At 39.7% G+C, this 16,893-nt stretch overlaps 2 protein-coding genes and 1 long non-coding RNA gene across 3 annotated transcripts; 2 read left to right on the forward strand and 1 right to left on the reverse strand.

The window, feature by feature from the left end:
• Positions 1-2,839: 2,839 nt before the first annotated feature.
• LOC306841739 (uncharacterized protein) lies at positions 2,840-5,299 on the forward strand. Its single transcript, XM_079371701.1, has 3 exons — positions 2,840-4,288; positions 4,507-4,635; positions 4,908-5,299. Exons 1-3 carry the CDS (start codon positions 3,703-3,705, stop codon positions 5,180-5,182), a joined length of 990 nt encoding a protein of 329 aa, XP_079227827.1. The 5' UTR covers positions 2,840-3,702; the 3' UTR covers positions 5,183-5,299.
• A 1,336-nt stretch (positions 5,300-6,635) lies between these two features.
• cbln8 (cerebellin 8) lies at positions 6,636-8,579 on the forward strand. The gene is made up of 3 exons (XM_079371248.1): positions 6,636-6,942; positions 7,183-7,314; positions 7,944-8,579. Exons 1-3 carry the CDS (start codon positions 6,729-6,731, stop codon positions 8,222-8,224), a joined length of 627 nt encoding a protein of 208 aa, XP_079227374.1. The 5' UTR covers positions 6,636-6,728; the 3' UTR covers positions 8,225-8,579.
• A 111-nt stretch (positions 8,580-8,690) lies between these two features.
• Positions 8,691-11,358, reverse strand: LOC306841720. The gene is made up of 3 exons (XR_013781573.1): positions 11,230-11,358; positions 9,822-10,014; positions 8,691-9,643 (listed from the first exon to the last, which is right to left on the reverse strand). It is a non-coding gene; the product is annotated as an uncharacterized lncRNA (long non-coding RNA).
• Positions 11,359-16,893: the final 5,535 nt, after the last annotated feature.

Here is a 16,893-nt window from a genome sequence, read left to right on the forward strand (position 1 = left end):
CTTAAAGCAGGTAAAGTAGGTTTCAAAAGAACACAGCCCTAGAAAACCAACCCACTGATTCTATCAAAACAAAAGGCAAACATGAATTGGAGCGAAAACAAAGAGAGAAGTGGAGGTAAATAAACAGAGGGGTAATGGAAAGATTCACAAATGGCATAAAGATAGACATGTTTTCAAAACACACAGAAAGCCAACTGATCTTGTTGACTCTCTGGAGACACAATGACTGAGCAGGGACACTTCAACCTCCCTATATAACCTCCTCGCCCAGATAACTGTCACTCGCCATCAGAGGACATCGCAGATGCAGCCAATAGCTACTGATGAGAAGGGTAACCTGTGAACTAGTTCCTTGGAATCTATCCATAATTCTACAATCCTTCAATTCATTGAACAGATGCTTTCTTCCAAAGTGACGCATATCAGAGAGTATGTAAAACACATTTTTGGATCCTTATCAAGAACTATAGAAAACATTTGTTTTTATGCAGCAAATCCATATTTTCTTGGTTCAGAATAAAGATTGTACTGTAGTTTAGTTCGAGGTAAATTACCTTTAAATCCACTTCAATAATATCTGTGATGAACTGAGGAACATTCTGTTTACGCTTCTCTGGGGTATCAAAGGTTCACTGATTGTCAGTACATAGAGTCGCAATCAGCCTTGATTTAAAGGGGATGTTAAACATTTACAGGTCACAAAACAAATATCAGTCCATTGGTTCAGATCAGTCAGGGGTAGATCACTGAGCGACTCGTTTTCTTTTAACGAACTTGAAGATTTTTTTAATCCAACATGCTCTGGTTTGTTTTGCTGTTCTGTGGCTTGACTTTGGCCCAGGACGGTGGAGATGCTGCTGAAACACAGTCATGCTCTCCTGACATGTGTAATCTCCTGAAAGAGTTTGGTGCCATGTCAGAAAAAATCACATCTTTGGAAACCCAGCTGAAGGACAGTAAAAAACAGATTCATGAGCTAAAGAACAAAGGTAAGGTGAATTTTCATTTGTGCTAAGTTTGACTGTACATGATTAATTGATGTAAAAAACCCAAACCATTCATTGGTTTCTGCAGACCTTTTAACGCTGCAACAAAAATAAAATTGATCCTGACAGATTAATCTATCCATTAATATTGTTTTCATACTTTGCTTGAAACAGAGGGAACCAAGGTTTTCTTCAGTGCCGCGATTGGAGATGGTGCATTTGTTGGACCCTTCAACACAAACACAACGTTAGTCTACAGAACAGTGATCACAAACATCGGTAACGCCTACAATGCATCCACAGGTAACGCTCAGTTCAATACTTCTTTGCTTTTTTGTTTGAATTCATGAGACGGTTTATGCAAAGTATCAATGAAAGCAAAACAGCACAACAAAGACAGCATCAGCACCTCCACCCCTGCTGTCGAAAGCCTGGGGCAATCCCTTATTTCCCTTCTTTGCTGTCGGACAGTTTGCTAGAACTCCCTTGAGGCCTACTGAAAGTCCTTCTCCATTGCCTGCCCAAATTTCTCCCACACCCAGATGTTTGCTTCTGCAACCACTGAAGCCATAGCCATCCGACCTGTCAGCTTCTTCCAGGGACCCCTGGGCGACCCAAACCCGAAAAGCCTCTTTCTTAAGCCTGATCGCTTCACTGGTGTCCGCCCACGGAGTCTCAGGTTGCCGCCACGACAAGCACCGATGGTCTTCTGACCGCAGCTCCCAGCAGCCGCTTCCATAATGGAGGCTTTGAACATGGACCACTCAGACTCCATTTCCCAAACCTTGCCCATGATGTTAGAGAAGTTCTCACGGTGGTGAGGGTTGAAGACCCTACGGACAGGATCCTCTGCCAGACATTCCCAGTTTACCTGCAATACATGTTTGGGTTTGCCAGGTCTGTACGGCAGCCTTCCCTGCCATCTGATCCAACTCACCACCAGGTGGTGATTAGTTGACAGCTCTGCTCGATCTTTGGCTAAGCGTGCTCTGGTACCAGGTACACTTACAAGCATTCCTACATCCGAACATGGTGTTTGTGATGGACAATCCATGGCTGGCACAGAAGTCCAACAACAGAGCAGCACTTGGGTTTAGATTGGGTTGGCCGTTCCTCCCGATCACCCGGATGTATCCATCATTGCTCACATGAGCGTTGAAGTCCTCTTGTAGATCTACAATCAGAGCCTTCCCCTCTGCTCTTCCCTGTGAGCAAAGTGATGTTCCACGTCCTCAGAACTAGTCTGTACCACCAGGGATCAGTAAGGCCAGGCCTCCACCTACGCCTTCCTCTTGGCTTTCCATGCACCCGCTTTCCTATCTCTCCCTGCGGGTGGTGGGCCTGCAGAGCAGCAGTTCCATGCTGTTTTTTCCAGACGCTCACCTTCAAGCTCCCCTCTTGGGTCTTGCTCCAGGGGGATGCCCTGGTTTCCATCTTCCAGGCGACGTGACTGGCTCCCATGTAATGCACCTCATATGGGAAGTTTTGATCTGTGTTTGTGTTAATGAATTTACCTTGTGTGATGAACGATAAAAGGCTTTCATTTTCTTTTATCCCTACAGGTATCTTCACTGCACCTGTTGCAGGTGTTTACTACGTCACCTTCTTTTGTCACAGTGGAGGGCGCCTTCAAACATCTCTCCAGCTGTACAAGAACTCTGAGCCAATGGTTAGGACCCATGATTACCCCACAATGTATGACAAAGCTGATAACGGAGGAAACGCAGTGTTTCTTCAGCTACAGCAAGGAGACCAGGTGTATGTGAGCATGTCTGTAAATTCTCACATTTGGGGAAACGACCTTGTTACAACTTTTAGTGGTTCTTTGGTCACTCAAATGTGAAATCAGTACTCTTATTCTTCCCTACCTAAATGGTTCTAATACCATTATAAATAATCTGTTATTTATCAACTAGAGAGAATGATGTTGAGATTAGCTTCATTTTATTACTTCTTTAAGGAAAGCTAATGCATCCAAAACAACATTGCCAATGTAAACAGACCCAGGCTTCATACATGCAAGCCATAGAAAACCACAAGGCTACTTCAACCCTTAACATTGCCCGTAATGTTCCCCCAACCCAACTATGTATGTAGGCCTGCAGACCAATGGGCAGCAAGAGGCAGAAAGTCATGGAAGTTATCAAATGGGGAAACTTCCTTCACAGATATTTCATTCCATTAGTACAACTCCTTGGGAAGACTGGACTGTGAGATCAGGTGGACCCAGAGCCGACCAGTTCCATGTTATACTCCCTTAAACATTACCATTAAACCTAGATTTTACCAATTCAGAAACAAAAACCTGAATTCAAGGTGCAGATTCCTGAAGTAATAACTCTCAAAGCTGGCCGGATATTGTGTAACTCTCTCTGAATTTGGTTTGCCCTTCATTTTTTGCCTTCTTTCTCTTTATATCTTGCCTGACTTTGTTTCTTGTCTTAGTTGTCATGTTATTGAATTGTTGCATGAACTTACCAATAAACTTTCAAAAGACAAGAATAAATTTGCCTGATGAGACGAATCTCTGCATTGCACATCAAAGCTAAAAAACTTCCAGTGAATTTTGAATCATTTTTTAAAGCTGCTATTGAACCTCACTTATATAAAGTTTGATAACAGAGTCCCAGTAATTACATAAGAGAGCTATATCTATGATTGGTTGTTAAACATTAACTGGTCATCATTAAAATACATGGAATCAGATCGATAGAGCATGCCAGACAGAGCTATGGTGACTTGGTCTCGAATCAACTTTGCGATGAATTCTATTTGTTTTTTGGTTTTGTTGTTGTTGTGTGGCTTGACTTCAGCCGACATTGGTGAGAATGCTGTTGAAACACGTTCATGCTATCCTGATATGTGTGATCTTCTGAGAGAGTTCACAACCATGGCAGAAAAACTCAAGGTTATGGAAACCAGGCTGCAGGACAGTGAATCCAGGCTGAAAATCAGTGAATCCAGATTGCAGGACAGTGAAACCAGACAGAAGATCACTGAATCCAGGCTGCAGGACAGTGAAACCAGGCTGCAGGACACTGAATCCAAGCTGCAGGACAGTGAAACCAGGCTGCAGGACACTGAATCCAGATTGCAGGACAGTGAAACCAGACAGAAGATCACTGAATCCAGGCTGCAGGACAGTGAAACCAGACTGCAGGACAGTGAAACCAGGCTGCAGGACAGTGAAACAAGGCTGCAGATGACTGAAACCAGGCTACAGGACAGTGAAGCCAGGCTGAAAATCAGTGAAACCAGGCAAAATCACAGTGAAAACCAGATTCTTCATCTTACGAACAAAGGTAAGATTATTTTTTATTTGTATTGTGTTTTACTGTACATGATTAAGTGAAGTAAAATCCTCCAAAGTGAATGAAAAAAACAAAAACTAAATTCTGTTTCTTTAGAGACAGGTCATGCCTAGCATGGTTTCTGCAGACTTTTTAACACTGTAACAAGTACACAATGGAGACTCACAAATCCATCCATTAATTCTTATTGTTCTAATACTTTGAAACAGAGAAAACCAAGGTGTACTTCAGTGCAGCAGTAGGAGGTAGTGCAGCCGTTGGACCCTTCAACACAGACACAACTTTAGTCTACAGAACAGTGATAACAAACATCGGCAACGCCTACAATGGAGCCACAGGTAACACTCAGTTCAATACTTTTTTGCTGTTTTATCTGAATTCATGAGACGGTTTATAGAAAGGATCAATGAAAACAAAACAGCACAACAACATCACAGTGTTTAGTAATTATGAGTGTTTACAGTGTAGTCATTTGTTCAATCAAATTATATTAAAGGTTTTTGAGGCTTGTAGTGTGTATGCATGCACGTGAGTGTGTGTGTGTTTGCATTAATGATTCTGCCTCTTGTGTTGAAAAATGCAAGGCTTATTTTTTCTGTTATCCCCACAGGTATCTTCACTGCACCTGTTGCAGGTGTTTATTACTTCACCTTCTTTTTTCATAGCTCTGGGTTCTCATATCTGCAGCTCTACAAGAACTCAGAGCAGATAGTTACGGCTCATGATTACGCTACAGACGCTGACTCAGCAGATAATGGAGGAAACTCAGTGTTCCTTCAGCTGCAGCCCGGAGACCATGTGTACGTGCGCCTGGTTATGAATACTCAGGTTTGGGGAAACGACTACATTACAACTTTCAGTGGTTCTCTGGTCACTCGCATGTGAGAATCAATACTCTGTTCTTCCCCCAGACAAACATATATGTTATACTATTACTGTATATTTGAAATGTGGGGGAAAAATCCTCCGTTGATGATTAAATAAAAATTCTGACATTGATAAGCCTTCTTGTGCCACCTCTTTATTCTATCAGATTGTCTTGATAATGAATGAGAGCAGAAATGATGTGATTTGGTACACGCTGTAAAAGTTATATATAAAGGGGAGAATCATAAAGTAGATATTGAGAAGAATGATTTTGATCATTTTGGTGATGTTTTACTCTCTAAATTATTCTTGGTATTGGTATTAGTCTTGTTTTTCCAGAGTTCAACATGGAAACAAACTTTTCTTGCCTTGTGAAATCAATCTCTGAACCCTTCACTAACAACTGACTTCATTTTGTTCTCCATTGGGGAGGTCAGTGGTTCTTGCAGTGAAATAAGGAGGCAGTTTGTTTTAGCTCGAAATTAAAACAACTTCCAAAGGTTTATGTAGTGAGGTGTGAAGCTTGATTTGAATGGTAACTTGTTACGTTACCTTCAAAAAAATAAAATCTGAAAGACAGGTGTCACCAGTTAATAAAATAATGTCCTGATTACAAAGTTCATTGTGAAAGTGGCAGACTGAACTGAGAGTCTGAAGCAGTATGAAAATCGTTAATCAAAAGTGTCTACGCCCTGAATTCACTGACTCCTCTAATTTTAACCATGACGGTGTGGTGTTCTACCGACCGTCATCTTGAGCTCTTTTCCATTTTCGAACAATTTCTCCAACAGGTGATCTATTTTCAACAAGCTGCTTGGCAATCGCCCCGTAGCCCTTTCTACAATCATGTCTCTGGTGACAGCTCGTTGGTCTTGCCCATTGTAGTAGTTGGGGTCTTACTGACTGTGGGGTGTCTTTAACTAGCTCAAACAGGTGCGACTAATTTAGATTTATAAGAGGTGGAATCAGAATTCTTGCTGATTGGCAAGCGTTCAAATAATTATGTGCAGCATTAATATACAAATAAATTATTCAAAACTATACAATTTAATTTCCTGTTTTTTTGTGGAGGGTTTTTTTTGTTTCGTTTTGTTTTTTAATTCTGTCTCTCACAGTCAAACTGCAATGTAAAATTCGGACCAAATTGCAGAGTGTTTAAATACTTATATTCTTCACTGTATCTTCAGATGGACGTGTGGAGGCATTTTTTCAGTTTTGGTTTTAAGAAAAATGTATTGAGTGCTTGCTTGAATTAAACAATAAACCTATATTTATGCTCCAAGCCAACAGTGTCACAGCTAAGAATGAAAATTGTACTGTACGTTCAGTTACGTGATGTCATTTTATTTACGTTTCTCTGGGATATTAAAGTTTAACTGATTGCCAGTAAATGGAGTCAATGTTGTTTTCTTATTACATAATCAGCCTTCATTCAAACAGGAAGTTAAACATTTACAGGTCACAAATAAAAATCAGTCCAGCAGTCAGGGGCTTCAGATCAGTCAGGGGTAGATCACTGAGAGACTCGTTTTCTTTCAACCATCTTGAGGATTTTCCATCAGACATGCTCTGGCTTCTTTTGCTGTTCTGTGGCTTGACTTTGGCCCAGGAAGGTGGAGATGCTGCTGAAACACAGTCCTGCTTCCCTGACATGTGTAACCTCCTGAAAGAGTTTGGTGCCATGTCAGAAAAAATCACATCTTTGGAAACCCAGCTGAGGGAAAGTGCAACCAGGCTGCAGAACAGTGAAAGTCGAATTCTGGAACTAGAGAACAAAGGTAAAGTGGATTTTAAATTAAATTCAGTTTATTTTTCCCAAAGTAATGCAACGTGTGTTGGAGCTATTGGCAGCCACAATCCATTCATAGTGAATCAGACACTCTGTCTCCCCATAGAAAGAGCCATCAGTAAGTCATATGGTTTCTTTTAACCACTATTGTTAAAACTGATTTTTTTTTTTTATAAAATGTGATTGGTCCTTTAAAGTTGGTATCGTTGTCATATTTTATTTGACTCAGAGGGAACCAAGGTGATCTTCAGTGCAGCAACAGGAGGAGGAAACAAACGCATTGGACCTTTCACCACAGACACAACTTTAATCTACAAAACAGTGATCACAAACATTGGAAACGCCTACAACGCAGCCACAGGTAACACTCACTTGCTTTTGCACCTTACACATATTGACTTCTAAGGAGACTTAATCCAAAGTGATCAACAATGTGTTTAAGACTTTTGTTAAAAGATAAATGTGCAATGTATTTGGTGGTTAGCCTCGGCCATGACGACTTCACGTTTTCGGAGAGGGCGGCGAGGCCAGCAGCTGGACAGGATAGTCCCCGATGGAGTCTAGACATTGGAGAAGTGTGCAAGAGTGGACTTTGAAGTTCACAAACTCTTTCTAGAAGGAACAGAGGTTACTGGGGTTGAGGAGAGCCACTGAACGAAAAATGATCTTTAAAATATGACACCAGAAGGATGATTGGTCGGTAGAGGTCATGGCAGAATCTGGTTGGTTAATCATTGAAGGGTAAACACCTTCAAGGGAGACAGAGGGAGAGTCATTGTTAAATGAAGAACAATGAATGAACTTGTGAGAGAATACAACAAGTCTTCCTTCTTGAATTTATGCTGAGCTCCTCCAGAGAGGACCGAGAAGTTACAATTGGATTATGTTGAAGTTCTGCAGGACAAGTAAGACGATGCTCTGTGTTTGTGTTCATAGATCGGAGCTTTATGTCCAACCATGAAAGGCTCTAACTTCTCATCATCTCCACAGGTATCTTCACTGCACCTGTTGCAGGCGTTTATTACTTCACCTTCTTTTTCCACGCTGGAAAGACAAATCAGGCGTTTCTGGTGCTCTACAAGAACTCCGAGCTGATAGTCTCGACCATCGATTATTCCACGGAGGCTGACCCCGCTGATAATGGAGGAAACGCGGCGTTTCTTCAGCTCCAGCAAGGAGACCAGGTGTACGTGAAGCTGATTATGAATTCACATGTTTGGGGAAACAACCATATTACAACTTTTAGTGGTTTTTTGGCCACACAAATGTGAGATTCAATGTTTTTTTTACTGTAATGTTGGATAAAGAGTTTCTTTTATTTTGAAGGAACTTCCAGTTTAATGAAGATTGCAATGTCAACTTGACCACAAGAGAAACAAAAACGTGCCATGGATTATTCTTTAATCACTTTTTGTTTAATTCTTTATGCGACAAAGCTTGACATAGAAAGATACAGAGGAAGTTTTGTTTCATAAAATGTCTCAAAATGAGGGAACAATCTGGATAGAGTGAGTTGAAGAAGCATGAGCACACACAGACATGAATGAACAACATGAATTGACCTTTTCATCTCCACAAATCACGTCTACTCTAAGTACGAACATTAAAGTTTTCATACAGATGTTATATTCCTGTGTCGAATGATTCACTTTAAAAAGTAACAACAGAGTGGCTACAATTATGCAAAATACACTTAACCACGTTCTAACACTGATATATGGTGCAAGAAAAAGCCCAAGCTACCCAAGCCATTCTAATTATATTTGTTTTTGTTTTTTTAATATATATATATCTAATGTTGAGGTCTTTTTTTCCGTGATTGGATAACACAGCTGAAGAGTGAAAGGAATTGTCGGGAGGACAGAGCGGGGGATGACATGCAGTAAAGAGCCGAGGTCGGATTCGAACCCACGGCTGCTGTGTAACGTAACCACTGGGCGATCCACGCGAGCCCTTCTAGAGGGGCGTTGCAAAGCAAATTAAGAAAGATAGCCTCTCAGCTTGTTACAACAAAGCCAATTATAGTTTATTTTAACACAAGTCCCGCCTCCAACAAGGCCAATTATAGTTGTGGCAACTGGGTGGCCAATCACTCAGAGTACAAGAGGGGGGAGGTCAACCCTGACCACCCCTCAGTGGAAGCACCACTGACGGAGAGAGCAATATAACTTTGGTTTGCTTGGTTTGAATTGTCATTATTGAATTAATCTTGGTCATTTTGAGGGAAATCTTATTTAATTCTGTTGACCGTCTTCAGGTGATTCTTTGTTTAGGTCACCTCAGAGTAGAATCTGTTTGAATGTTGTGAACTGAAGAGGAGATATCTAACCTGCAATGCCTTACATCTGGAAACCTTGGTTTAATGCCGAGGACTGCAGCTTCTCGCATTGTTATCTGGCTGTTGGTTTCTGTACCTCTCAAAATGCACAGGACGGCAACGATTATTCACTTTATCACAAGCGACAATCACAAGACTGGTTTTTTTTTGGGGGACATTTGTAATTGTGCAGTCCTTTGTGTTGACGCGGACTTCATAGAACGGCATGTTGGAGCTACTGATGCACAAGTTATTCTGGACGTTCTTCAGGGGTTTCCCAGAGCCATTACAGATCTTCACCAGACTTCTCCTCTCCTTCCTCTCAAAGAAGGACTGAAGGGGTCTATCACAGAGTCTATTCTTCTCTATGTACCTGCATATGGGAGAAACATGTTTTAATAAGAGATAAAGCACATCAAAGTGTTATGACTAACACACACTCACAAACACATGTAACACATTTAAAATATTGGAGTGACACAAACATTCATTTCACATATCTTTATAAAATATGTATCACTGAATTTTCTTGATCAAGTTTGATAACTTACGCTTTCCATGCACGCTTTGATCCTCTGTCAAAAACCTCTTGTAGGATGTGCCTCTTGGTAAATATGTTGTACGCATTGTTGTTCCAGTTTCTCTGACAGGCCTTTGAATTATAGCGAGGTGAAACTGAGTAATCGCTGGACCCATGAACCAGGGAGACAGCGAGTGTGACAGTGATCAGGCAAATCCTCATCTCTGTAGAGACAGAATGAAAGAATATGATTTTTTTAATGTGTTTATGTATCACAAAGTCATCTCTGAAAGGCTGTAAATGTGAAGACGGACCATTAATAGAAGGTTATGATAGTGTGATTGATTTTTCACACATGGGTGGAGAGCTTGGTTTACTTCAGAATGAAGAGGATTTGAGTTTGTTTTCCACTGTTTAACAATTTGGGTTTAAAGTCAGACATTTACAAGAAAAAAGTTGTAAATAAAATAATAAAATCCTGAGTTCACATGAATATATAATTATCAAAACTGACAAAAACTAAAGTTGCAAATAGATTAGAATAAATTTGTAAATTTAAAAGAAAAAAGTTGTATATTTTTAGTTGTAAATTTTTTTTTTTTTTTTAAACTTTAAAGGTGCACTGTGGGGTTTTGGTTGAGAAATATGAAAGTTGGGGGAATGTACAGATTCAGTGGTTTATGTTCATAACTAACAGAGAAAAATGTGTTTCCTGTAACTGTGTGAAGATATCTACAAAGCATCTTTAAAATTAATGAAAAAATAAAGCTACAAATAAATGTTTAAATGAATAAAGTCATTATTGTGAACGTCTAATTTACCAATACATAGTTGTTGTATAATTAGGACAAAAAGTCAAAGTTTGATGATCATAAAGTTGTCATTTTAGGCTATGATTAGCTTCATGCTAACATGAAGGGTACAAGACTCAGCCTGCTGCGTGCGCTGAAATGAGGAAGTAATAAAAAATGTTGGAAACCAGCCTGTCTTGAAGTTTGAACATGACACAATGCTCCACTAAATATCATTGGATGACATTATTAACGACAATTTACATTTGTATTTTTGTAATTTTACATTTTATTCACATGAATTTCCAATTTTATTTCTGTAAATGTAAAAATTTGTCGTCATTAAATATTTATTTTTCTCCTAATATGTAAAACTTTTTTCTTTTATGACTTTATTCTCTTAATATCATGGCTTTTTAAAAATGTTATCTCTGATGTCTTTTCTTCACTGAGGCCCTCCTACTCTGTCTTAATCCTGAAATGTTACATTCATTCTGTCATCGTGTTTCTCCTTCATGTCGTTCTTTAATGTCACTGAGATCGTGCAGTACGTCTCACTTCTGATCTGATCGGCTCGACAAACGTTGCTCTATAATTATATGTCTGTTAAAATTCTTCGGTTGTGAAGAGCCGAGGATGAGTTCTTACCTTCTCGAGTCCGTCGCCCTCTGCACTCTAAATGAATATTAGGCTGGTCTGAAGTGTGTCACTGCGCACTGACAGGATTCTGCGTCAGCATCAAAAACACGTCTCATTTTTAAACCTCCTCTTGTCTCGTGGATCACAGCCAATCACAGCCGCTCGCTTCTCCGTTTACCATACATGTCTACGATATTTACCAAGACGTTACAGATATAAAAACTTAATTCTGCGAAGGAGGAAGTGCAGCGTCAATAAGAACAACTGACTGTGTGACAGTTGAAGGCGTTGCACTTGTGGGTGAGACATGATGCTGAAAATAAACATCAGCATTTTCTTCTTGTAAATTCATGACTGAATAACTGAATGAAGGACAACTTCAATAAGCTTCAGAGGTTAGCATTTGGTCCCCATTTAAATAAACAGTTTAGTGATTTGATGTAAATGAAGCTTAGTGAAAGTTCAGTAAGGAAGACTTTAAGTGATCCAATATCATGTTTCTCAGTCACCCTTTTCACACTATCTCATTTCCGCTGTCATTCTCGAGCTGTCAGTTTCCGTGGGTTAATCAGCTGTTCTGTCACCGGACCTCATCTAACCAAAGGCGCAGTGTTCCTCCTTCGTTTTCGGCCTATCATCGTTCAGCTCTCCTTTTAAAGAGCATACTGCAGGTTAAAAAAAAGTTGAGATTAACACTTGTCAGGGTGTTGTGATGTTGTCAGATAAGGGCTGTAGAATAAGTACATCAATTTTCTGTATGTTCTTCAACACATAAGTGCTCTAATTTAGAGGAGAAAGTGGCTGTTTTTAGCGTAGCTGTTTAGAACTCGCTTTTTTCCAAGAACGCGTCACATGACGTAACATAAGGGAGTCGCGTTCTGTTACTCTGCTTTGATGGGCTTTATGCGTACGTGTATGAATGAATGAATGAAGCCTTTATTGCCCCTGGGGGAACTTGTCTTGCTCCGAGAGCATGAAACACTTTACAAACAAACATTTAGAAGGCAGCACAAAAGAATTAAAGCACAAAAAAACAGGCTAAAACATGATTAAAGAGGAGTAATGATACGTGGTAGTGAGTGAGAACAGACAGGATGCCTCCCTGCAATAGTTTGTAATTTGCGCGGTGCACATTCGGGTGCACAGTGTAAGTGGCTTGATTATTCAAAGTGTTTTTTGGTGAATTATTCCCACAACCTCAGAAACCAGCGAACACACACGTTGAATATTTCGGCATCAGGCGTAAAAGCGATTCCTTATTAATGATTTAAATCTCTGGGTGTTTAACATTAAATATTATATACGCAGACAGAAAGCATTTAATGATTTGATCTGCTGGAATCCTCTGTTATATTCTCTAGTTTAATAGACACTGGACAGTCTGTATTAATATATGTAGTCATACGATTTAGAATAAATCCAACTCTGTTACAAGAGAGCGTGTGTGTGTCTGTGTGTGTGTGTGTGTGTGTGTGAGTGCGCAGTGGGGAAAGAGGGAACGCGCAGTTTGGAAACAAACAGAAACACAAGCTTTACGTCTGTCGGTCCTCTATCCCATTAAAATGTTAAACTTTTTGTAGTAGCCTAATATATGTCCAAAAGCACGTATTAAACTGTGGAGTGTGTGTGCTGTTGTGCATGTTTGTGTGGATTACGTTCAATGGACGTGCACTGTGAACTCACGTCAGGAGAATCCTGCACCATACACTCTATTTACTATAACAACGTGAGCACCGGGCTGCAATAGTAATAAAAAAAAAAATGAAGACATAGTGCTGCATTTGCACAGGCCGTGTAAACGGGTTCTATCTCTCTCTCTCTCTCTGTCTCTCTCTCTCTCTCTCTCTCTCTCTCTCTCTCTCTCTCTCTCTGTAAATAAAATAATAAAATCCTGAGTTCACATGAATATATAATTATCAAAACTGACAAAAACTAAAGTTGCAAATAGATTAGAATAAATTTGTAAATTTAAAAGAAAAAAGTTGTATATTTTCAGTTGTTATTTTTTATTTATTTTTTAAACTTTAAAGGTGCACTGTGGGGTTTTGGTTGAGAAATATGAAAATTGGGGAAATATACAGATTCAGTGGTTTATGTTCATAACTAACAGAGAAAAATGTGCTTCCTGTAACTGTGTGAAGATATCTACAAAGCATCTTTAAAATTAATGAAAAAATAAAGCTACAAATAAATGTTTAAAAGAATAAAGTCATTATTGTAAACGTCTAATTTAGCAATACATAGTTGTTGTATAATTAGGACAAAAAAATCAATGTTTGATGAATATAAAGTTGTCATTTTAGGCTATGATTAGCTTTATTTTAACATGAAGGGTACAAGACTCAGCCTGCTGCGTGCACTGAAATGAGGAAGTAATAAAAAATGTTGGAAACCAGCCTGTCTTGAAGTTTGAACATGACACAATGCTCATGCTCACACCTTGTGTCTAAAGGTTTAATATTCATTATTTTCTTTCGCAGTGAATTACAACAAAAGTTGTGGTTCCTATCTCCTCTCAAGGAGGGCATGAAAAAAAAAAATTAACAGCATCAAGTTACTCAGTTACATAAATCAAATTATTCTGAAATAATTAACGCAAGCTGTTTCTACTTCCAATACAAGTAAACTGGTTTAGCAATTCTAAATCAAGAATCGCATCTCAGAGCAAGCAATCTTGTCGGCAACTCATCTCAACACAAGCAATCTTCATGCTGGAAACGCATTTCACAGGCATATCTCTTTCGGCGGCAACTGATATTTACAGGGCATAGAGGACTCTGTTGGAAAAGATGTTCTAATCCATCGCACTATTCAAGCTATTTCATTCAGAATAGAAAACAAGCAATTCAGCATTTTCCTCTCCTGTGCGTCCAGAATCAACTTCTATCATCGAAGCGCAAAGTTCTCTTAAACCTTGTCTAACCCAAATACCTGGTGGCAGTGGTCTTCAGAATTCTACCATTTGTTTGCTTTTTGAAAACTTTGTTATTTCTCGTTTTAATCAAATATTTTGAATTTAGGATATTTTGTACTACTCACTTAAATACAAGGAGGATCTTAAGTATCAAATGTTTAGTGGTTTAATTATTTCTAACCATTTTTTCTGTCATAAAAGGTCTCATTTTGCTTATTAATCTTTGCAGTGAATCACTATAAGTTGGGTTTCATCTACGTTAAAGGAAGGCATGGCAGGCCCTTAAAACGAGCAGCAGGAAATGACAGTGTTTTAACAAGTCTTTAACAGCTAGCTGCCACGTCTACAAGCTGCACACTCTGTGCTCGACTGTTTCACACCCTGAATAAACATGTCGGATGAGCATGTGCTGTTTCTGCAGCAGAGCATCAACAACTACACATGTACACATATATGTTCTTGAGTTATACCTTATAAAACCTCGGGCTGAAAGGTAAGCTGTCACCAAACATCGGACGCATGAATACATCAGGGAGCGACAGGCGTAGGATCCCTGATGATATATTCATCAAACATTGATTTTTTTGTCCTAATTATACAACAACTATGTATTGCTAAATTAGACGTTTACAATAATGACTTTATTCTTTTAAACATTTATTTGTAGCTTTATTTTTTCATTAATTTTAAAGATGCTTTGTAGATATCTTCACACAGTTACAGGAAGCACATTTTTCTCTGTTAGTTATGAACATATTTCTCAACCAAAACCCCACTGTGCACCTTTAAAGTTTAAAAAATAAATAAAAAATAACAACTGAAAATATACAACTTTTTTCTTTTAAATTTACAAGGGCCCTGAAGGTCTGGACTGCAAAGATATTTCATTGATAAAAAAAAAATTCGGTGGTGATCTATTTGGCGTTTTGGGAAATGATTTTGATTTGTGATTTTTTTTTTATTTTTTTTTTGGGCGTTGCATTTGGTGAAATCTCATTTTTGGCATTGAGTGAAATGTTTTGCAGTTGACCTACACGGGCCACCGTAGATTCAGGTGTCACAGGCGGTTTGCGACGAAAGGACTAACTGCCAAGCCTTTTTTTTTTTTTCTTCCTTTTTTCATTCGTCGTCGTTGAACAACTTCAGATGTGACGGCGGAGTTGGATGCATCGTATTACGATGGACTGTGTTTCACATCTTTGGCTCGGCAAACAAACAGTTTCCATTAAATCACTAACAGAATACTTGTTTTAACAAAATGAAATCAGAACACTTCCGATACCAAAATGCCCCCTGAGAGTAAAACACAAACAAGTATTTGCAAAGAAGGAAATAAAGTGTGAGTATGTAAATGTTTCTTATCATCTCTGACATCAACAGCAGAGAGGCGGCAGTAGCTCAGTCTGTAGGGACTTGGGTTGGGAACCGGAGGGTCGCCGGTTCAAGTCCCGGCACGGACCAAGTCCGGAAACTGGTCTGGTAGCTGGAGAGGTGCCAGTCCATTTCCTGAGCACTGCCGAGGTGCCCCTGAGCAAGGCACCGAACCCCAAAAACTGCTCTGGAGCGCTCGCTGTGGGCAGCCCCCTCACTCTGAGACCTCTCCATTAATGCATGTCACTAGAACCCTGTTTGTGCATGAGTGTGTATCTCGGCCTATGTGTGTGTGTGTGTGTTCATTAGACAGAGTGTAAACCGAATTTCCGCTCGTGGGATTAATAAAGTATATAAAAGTATAAAAAAAAAAACAGCTGCCTCTCCATTATCACGACTGAATCAACAACACCATCAATATGAAACTACACAGGAGTCTTTATTTAGAGGTGACACTTTCACACCTTCGCATCTATTTACATTCGTGTCGTGTGTTGACGGTAAGGGAACAGCAGATATGCAAAGAAAAGTGTATTTGTCCAGTTGTGCTTGTTACGGGCCCCTGCTGGCACGGTGACCGCGTTAACAAAGAGAATGTCTGCAAAATACTGTAAAATACATGTAGAGTGTAAGAGTAGGAACAACACAGCACTCTCGTCTTTCTCCAGATTGCATATATATTCTCTTTGAAACTCATTTACAATACATTTCAATGCTTTCAATGTCCAGTACAAACAATGACTGATTAAGTCAAAATAAAGTGCAATTCTGTTTTCATTCATCTTTTGTTACCCAAAACCATATTGTAACGGTTGTGATTTATGGAAAGTACCTTTAACAATGTGTATACTGTGTCGCTTAGAGGCGACGTCGTCAAGCAGTGCCTGTGATTCCTGCTCCTCGTGGAACGATACGCACACTACGCTGGTCGGACATATTTTGTTTCGCTCCTGTTTTCTTTACTTCATAGAATAACAGTGATGGTCAAATATGGCACTATTTTGTTCATGTATGAAACGATAGTAGCCGTACAATCGGGCTTGACAAGGTTGGAGTGTTTATTTAATAAACGACGAGCATTGAAATCCCCCCATCCGTGTGGACGTGAGTTTTTGCCTGCCGTTTTCCTCCACTCTCCACGACCTTAACATAGCAACGGACCCAAAACCATCACAAATGGCGCCCGAACAACTTTTCCTTGGACCTTTCGTCAACGACCAGTGCAAGTATTCGAAGTGAAACATTTTTTCACCATTCTTTTTTCGCCATTTTGGACTGTATTAAGCTTGGCCGCGCTTTTCGGCGACATCAAAGTCACTAGCGGGTACGCGCGCGGGACTGTCGCAGCACGGATGGACAGAGAGTCGGCTTCAGACGGAATGCGCTAC

Source organism: Symphodus melops (genome assembly GCF_947650265.1).
Source record: "Symphodus melops genome assembly, chromosome: 20".
Lineage (NCBI taxonomy): Eukaryota > Metazoa > Chordata > Actinopteri > Labriformes > Labridae > Symphodus > Symphodus melops.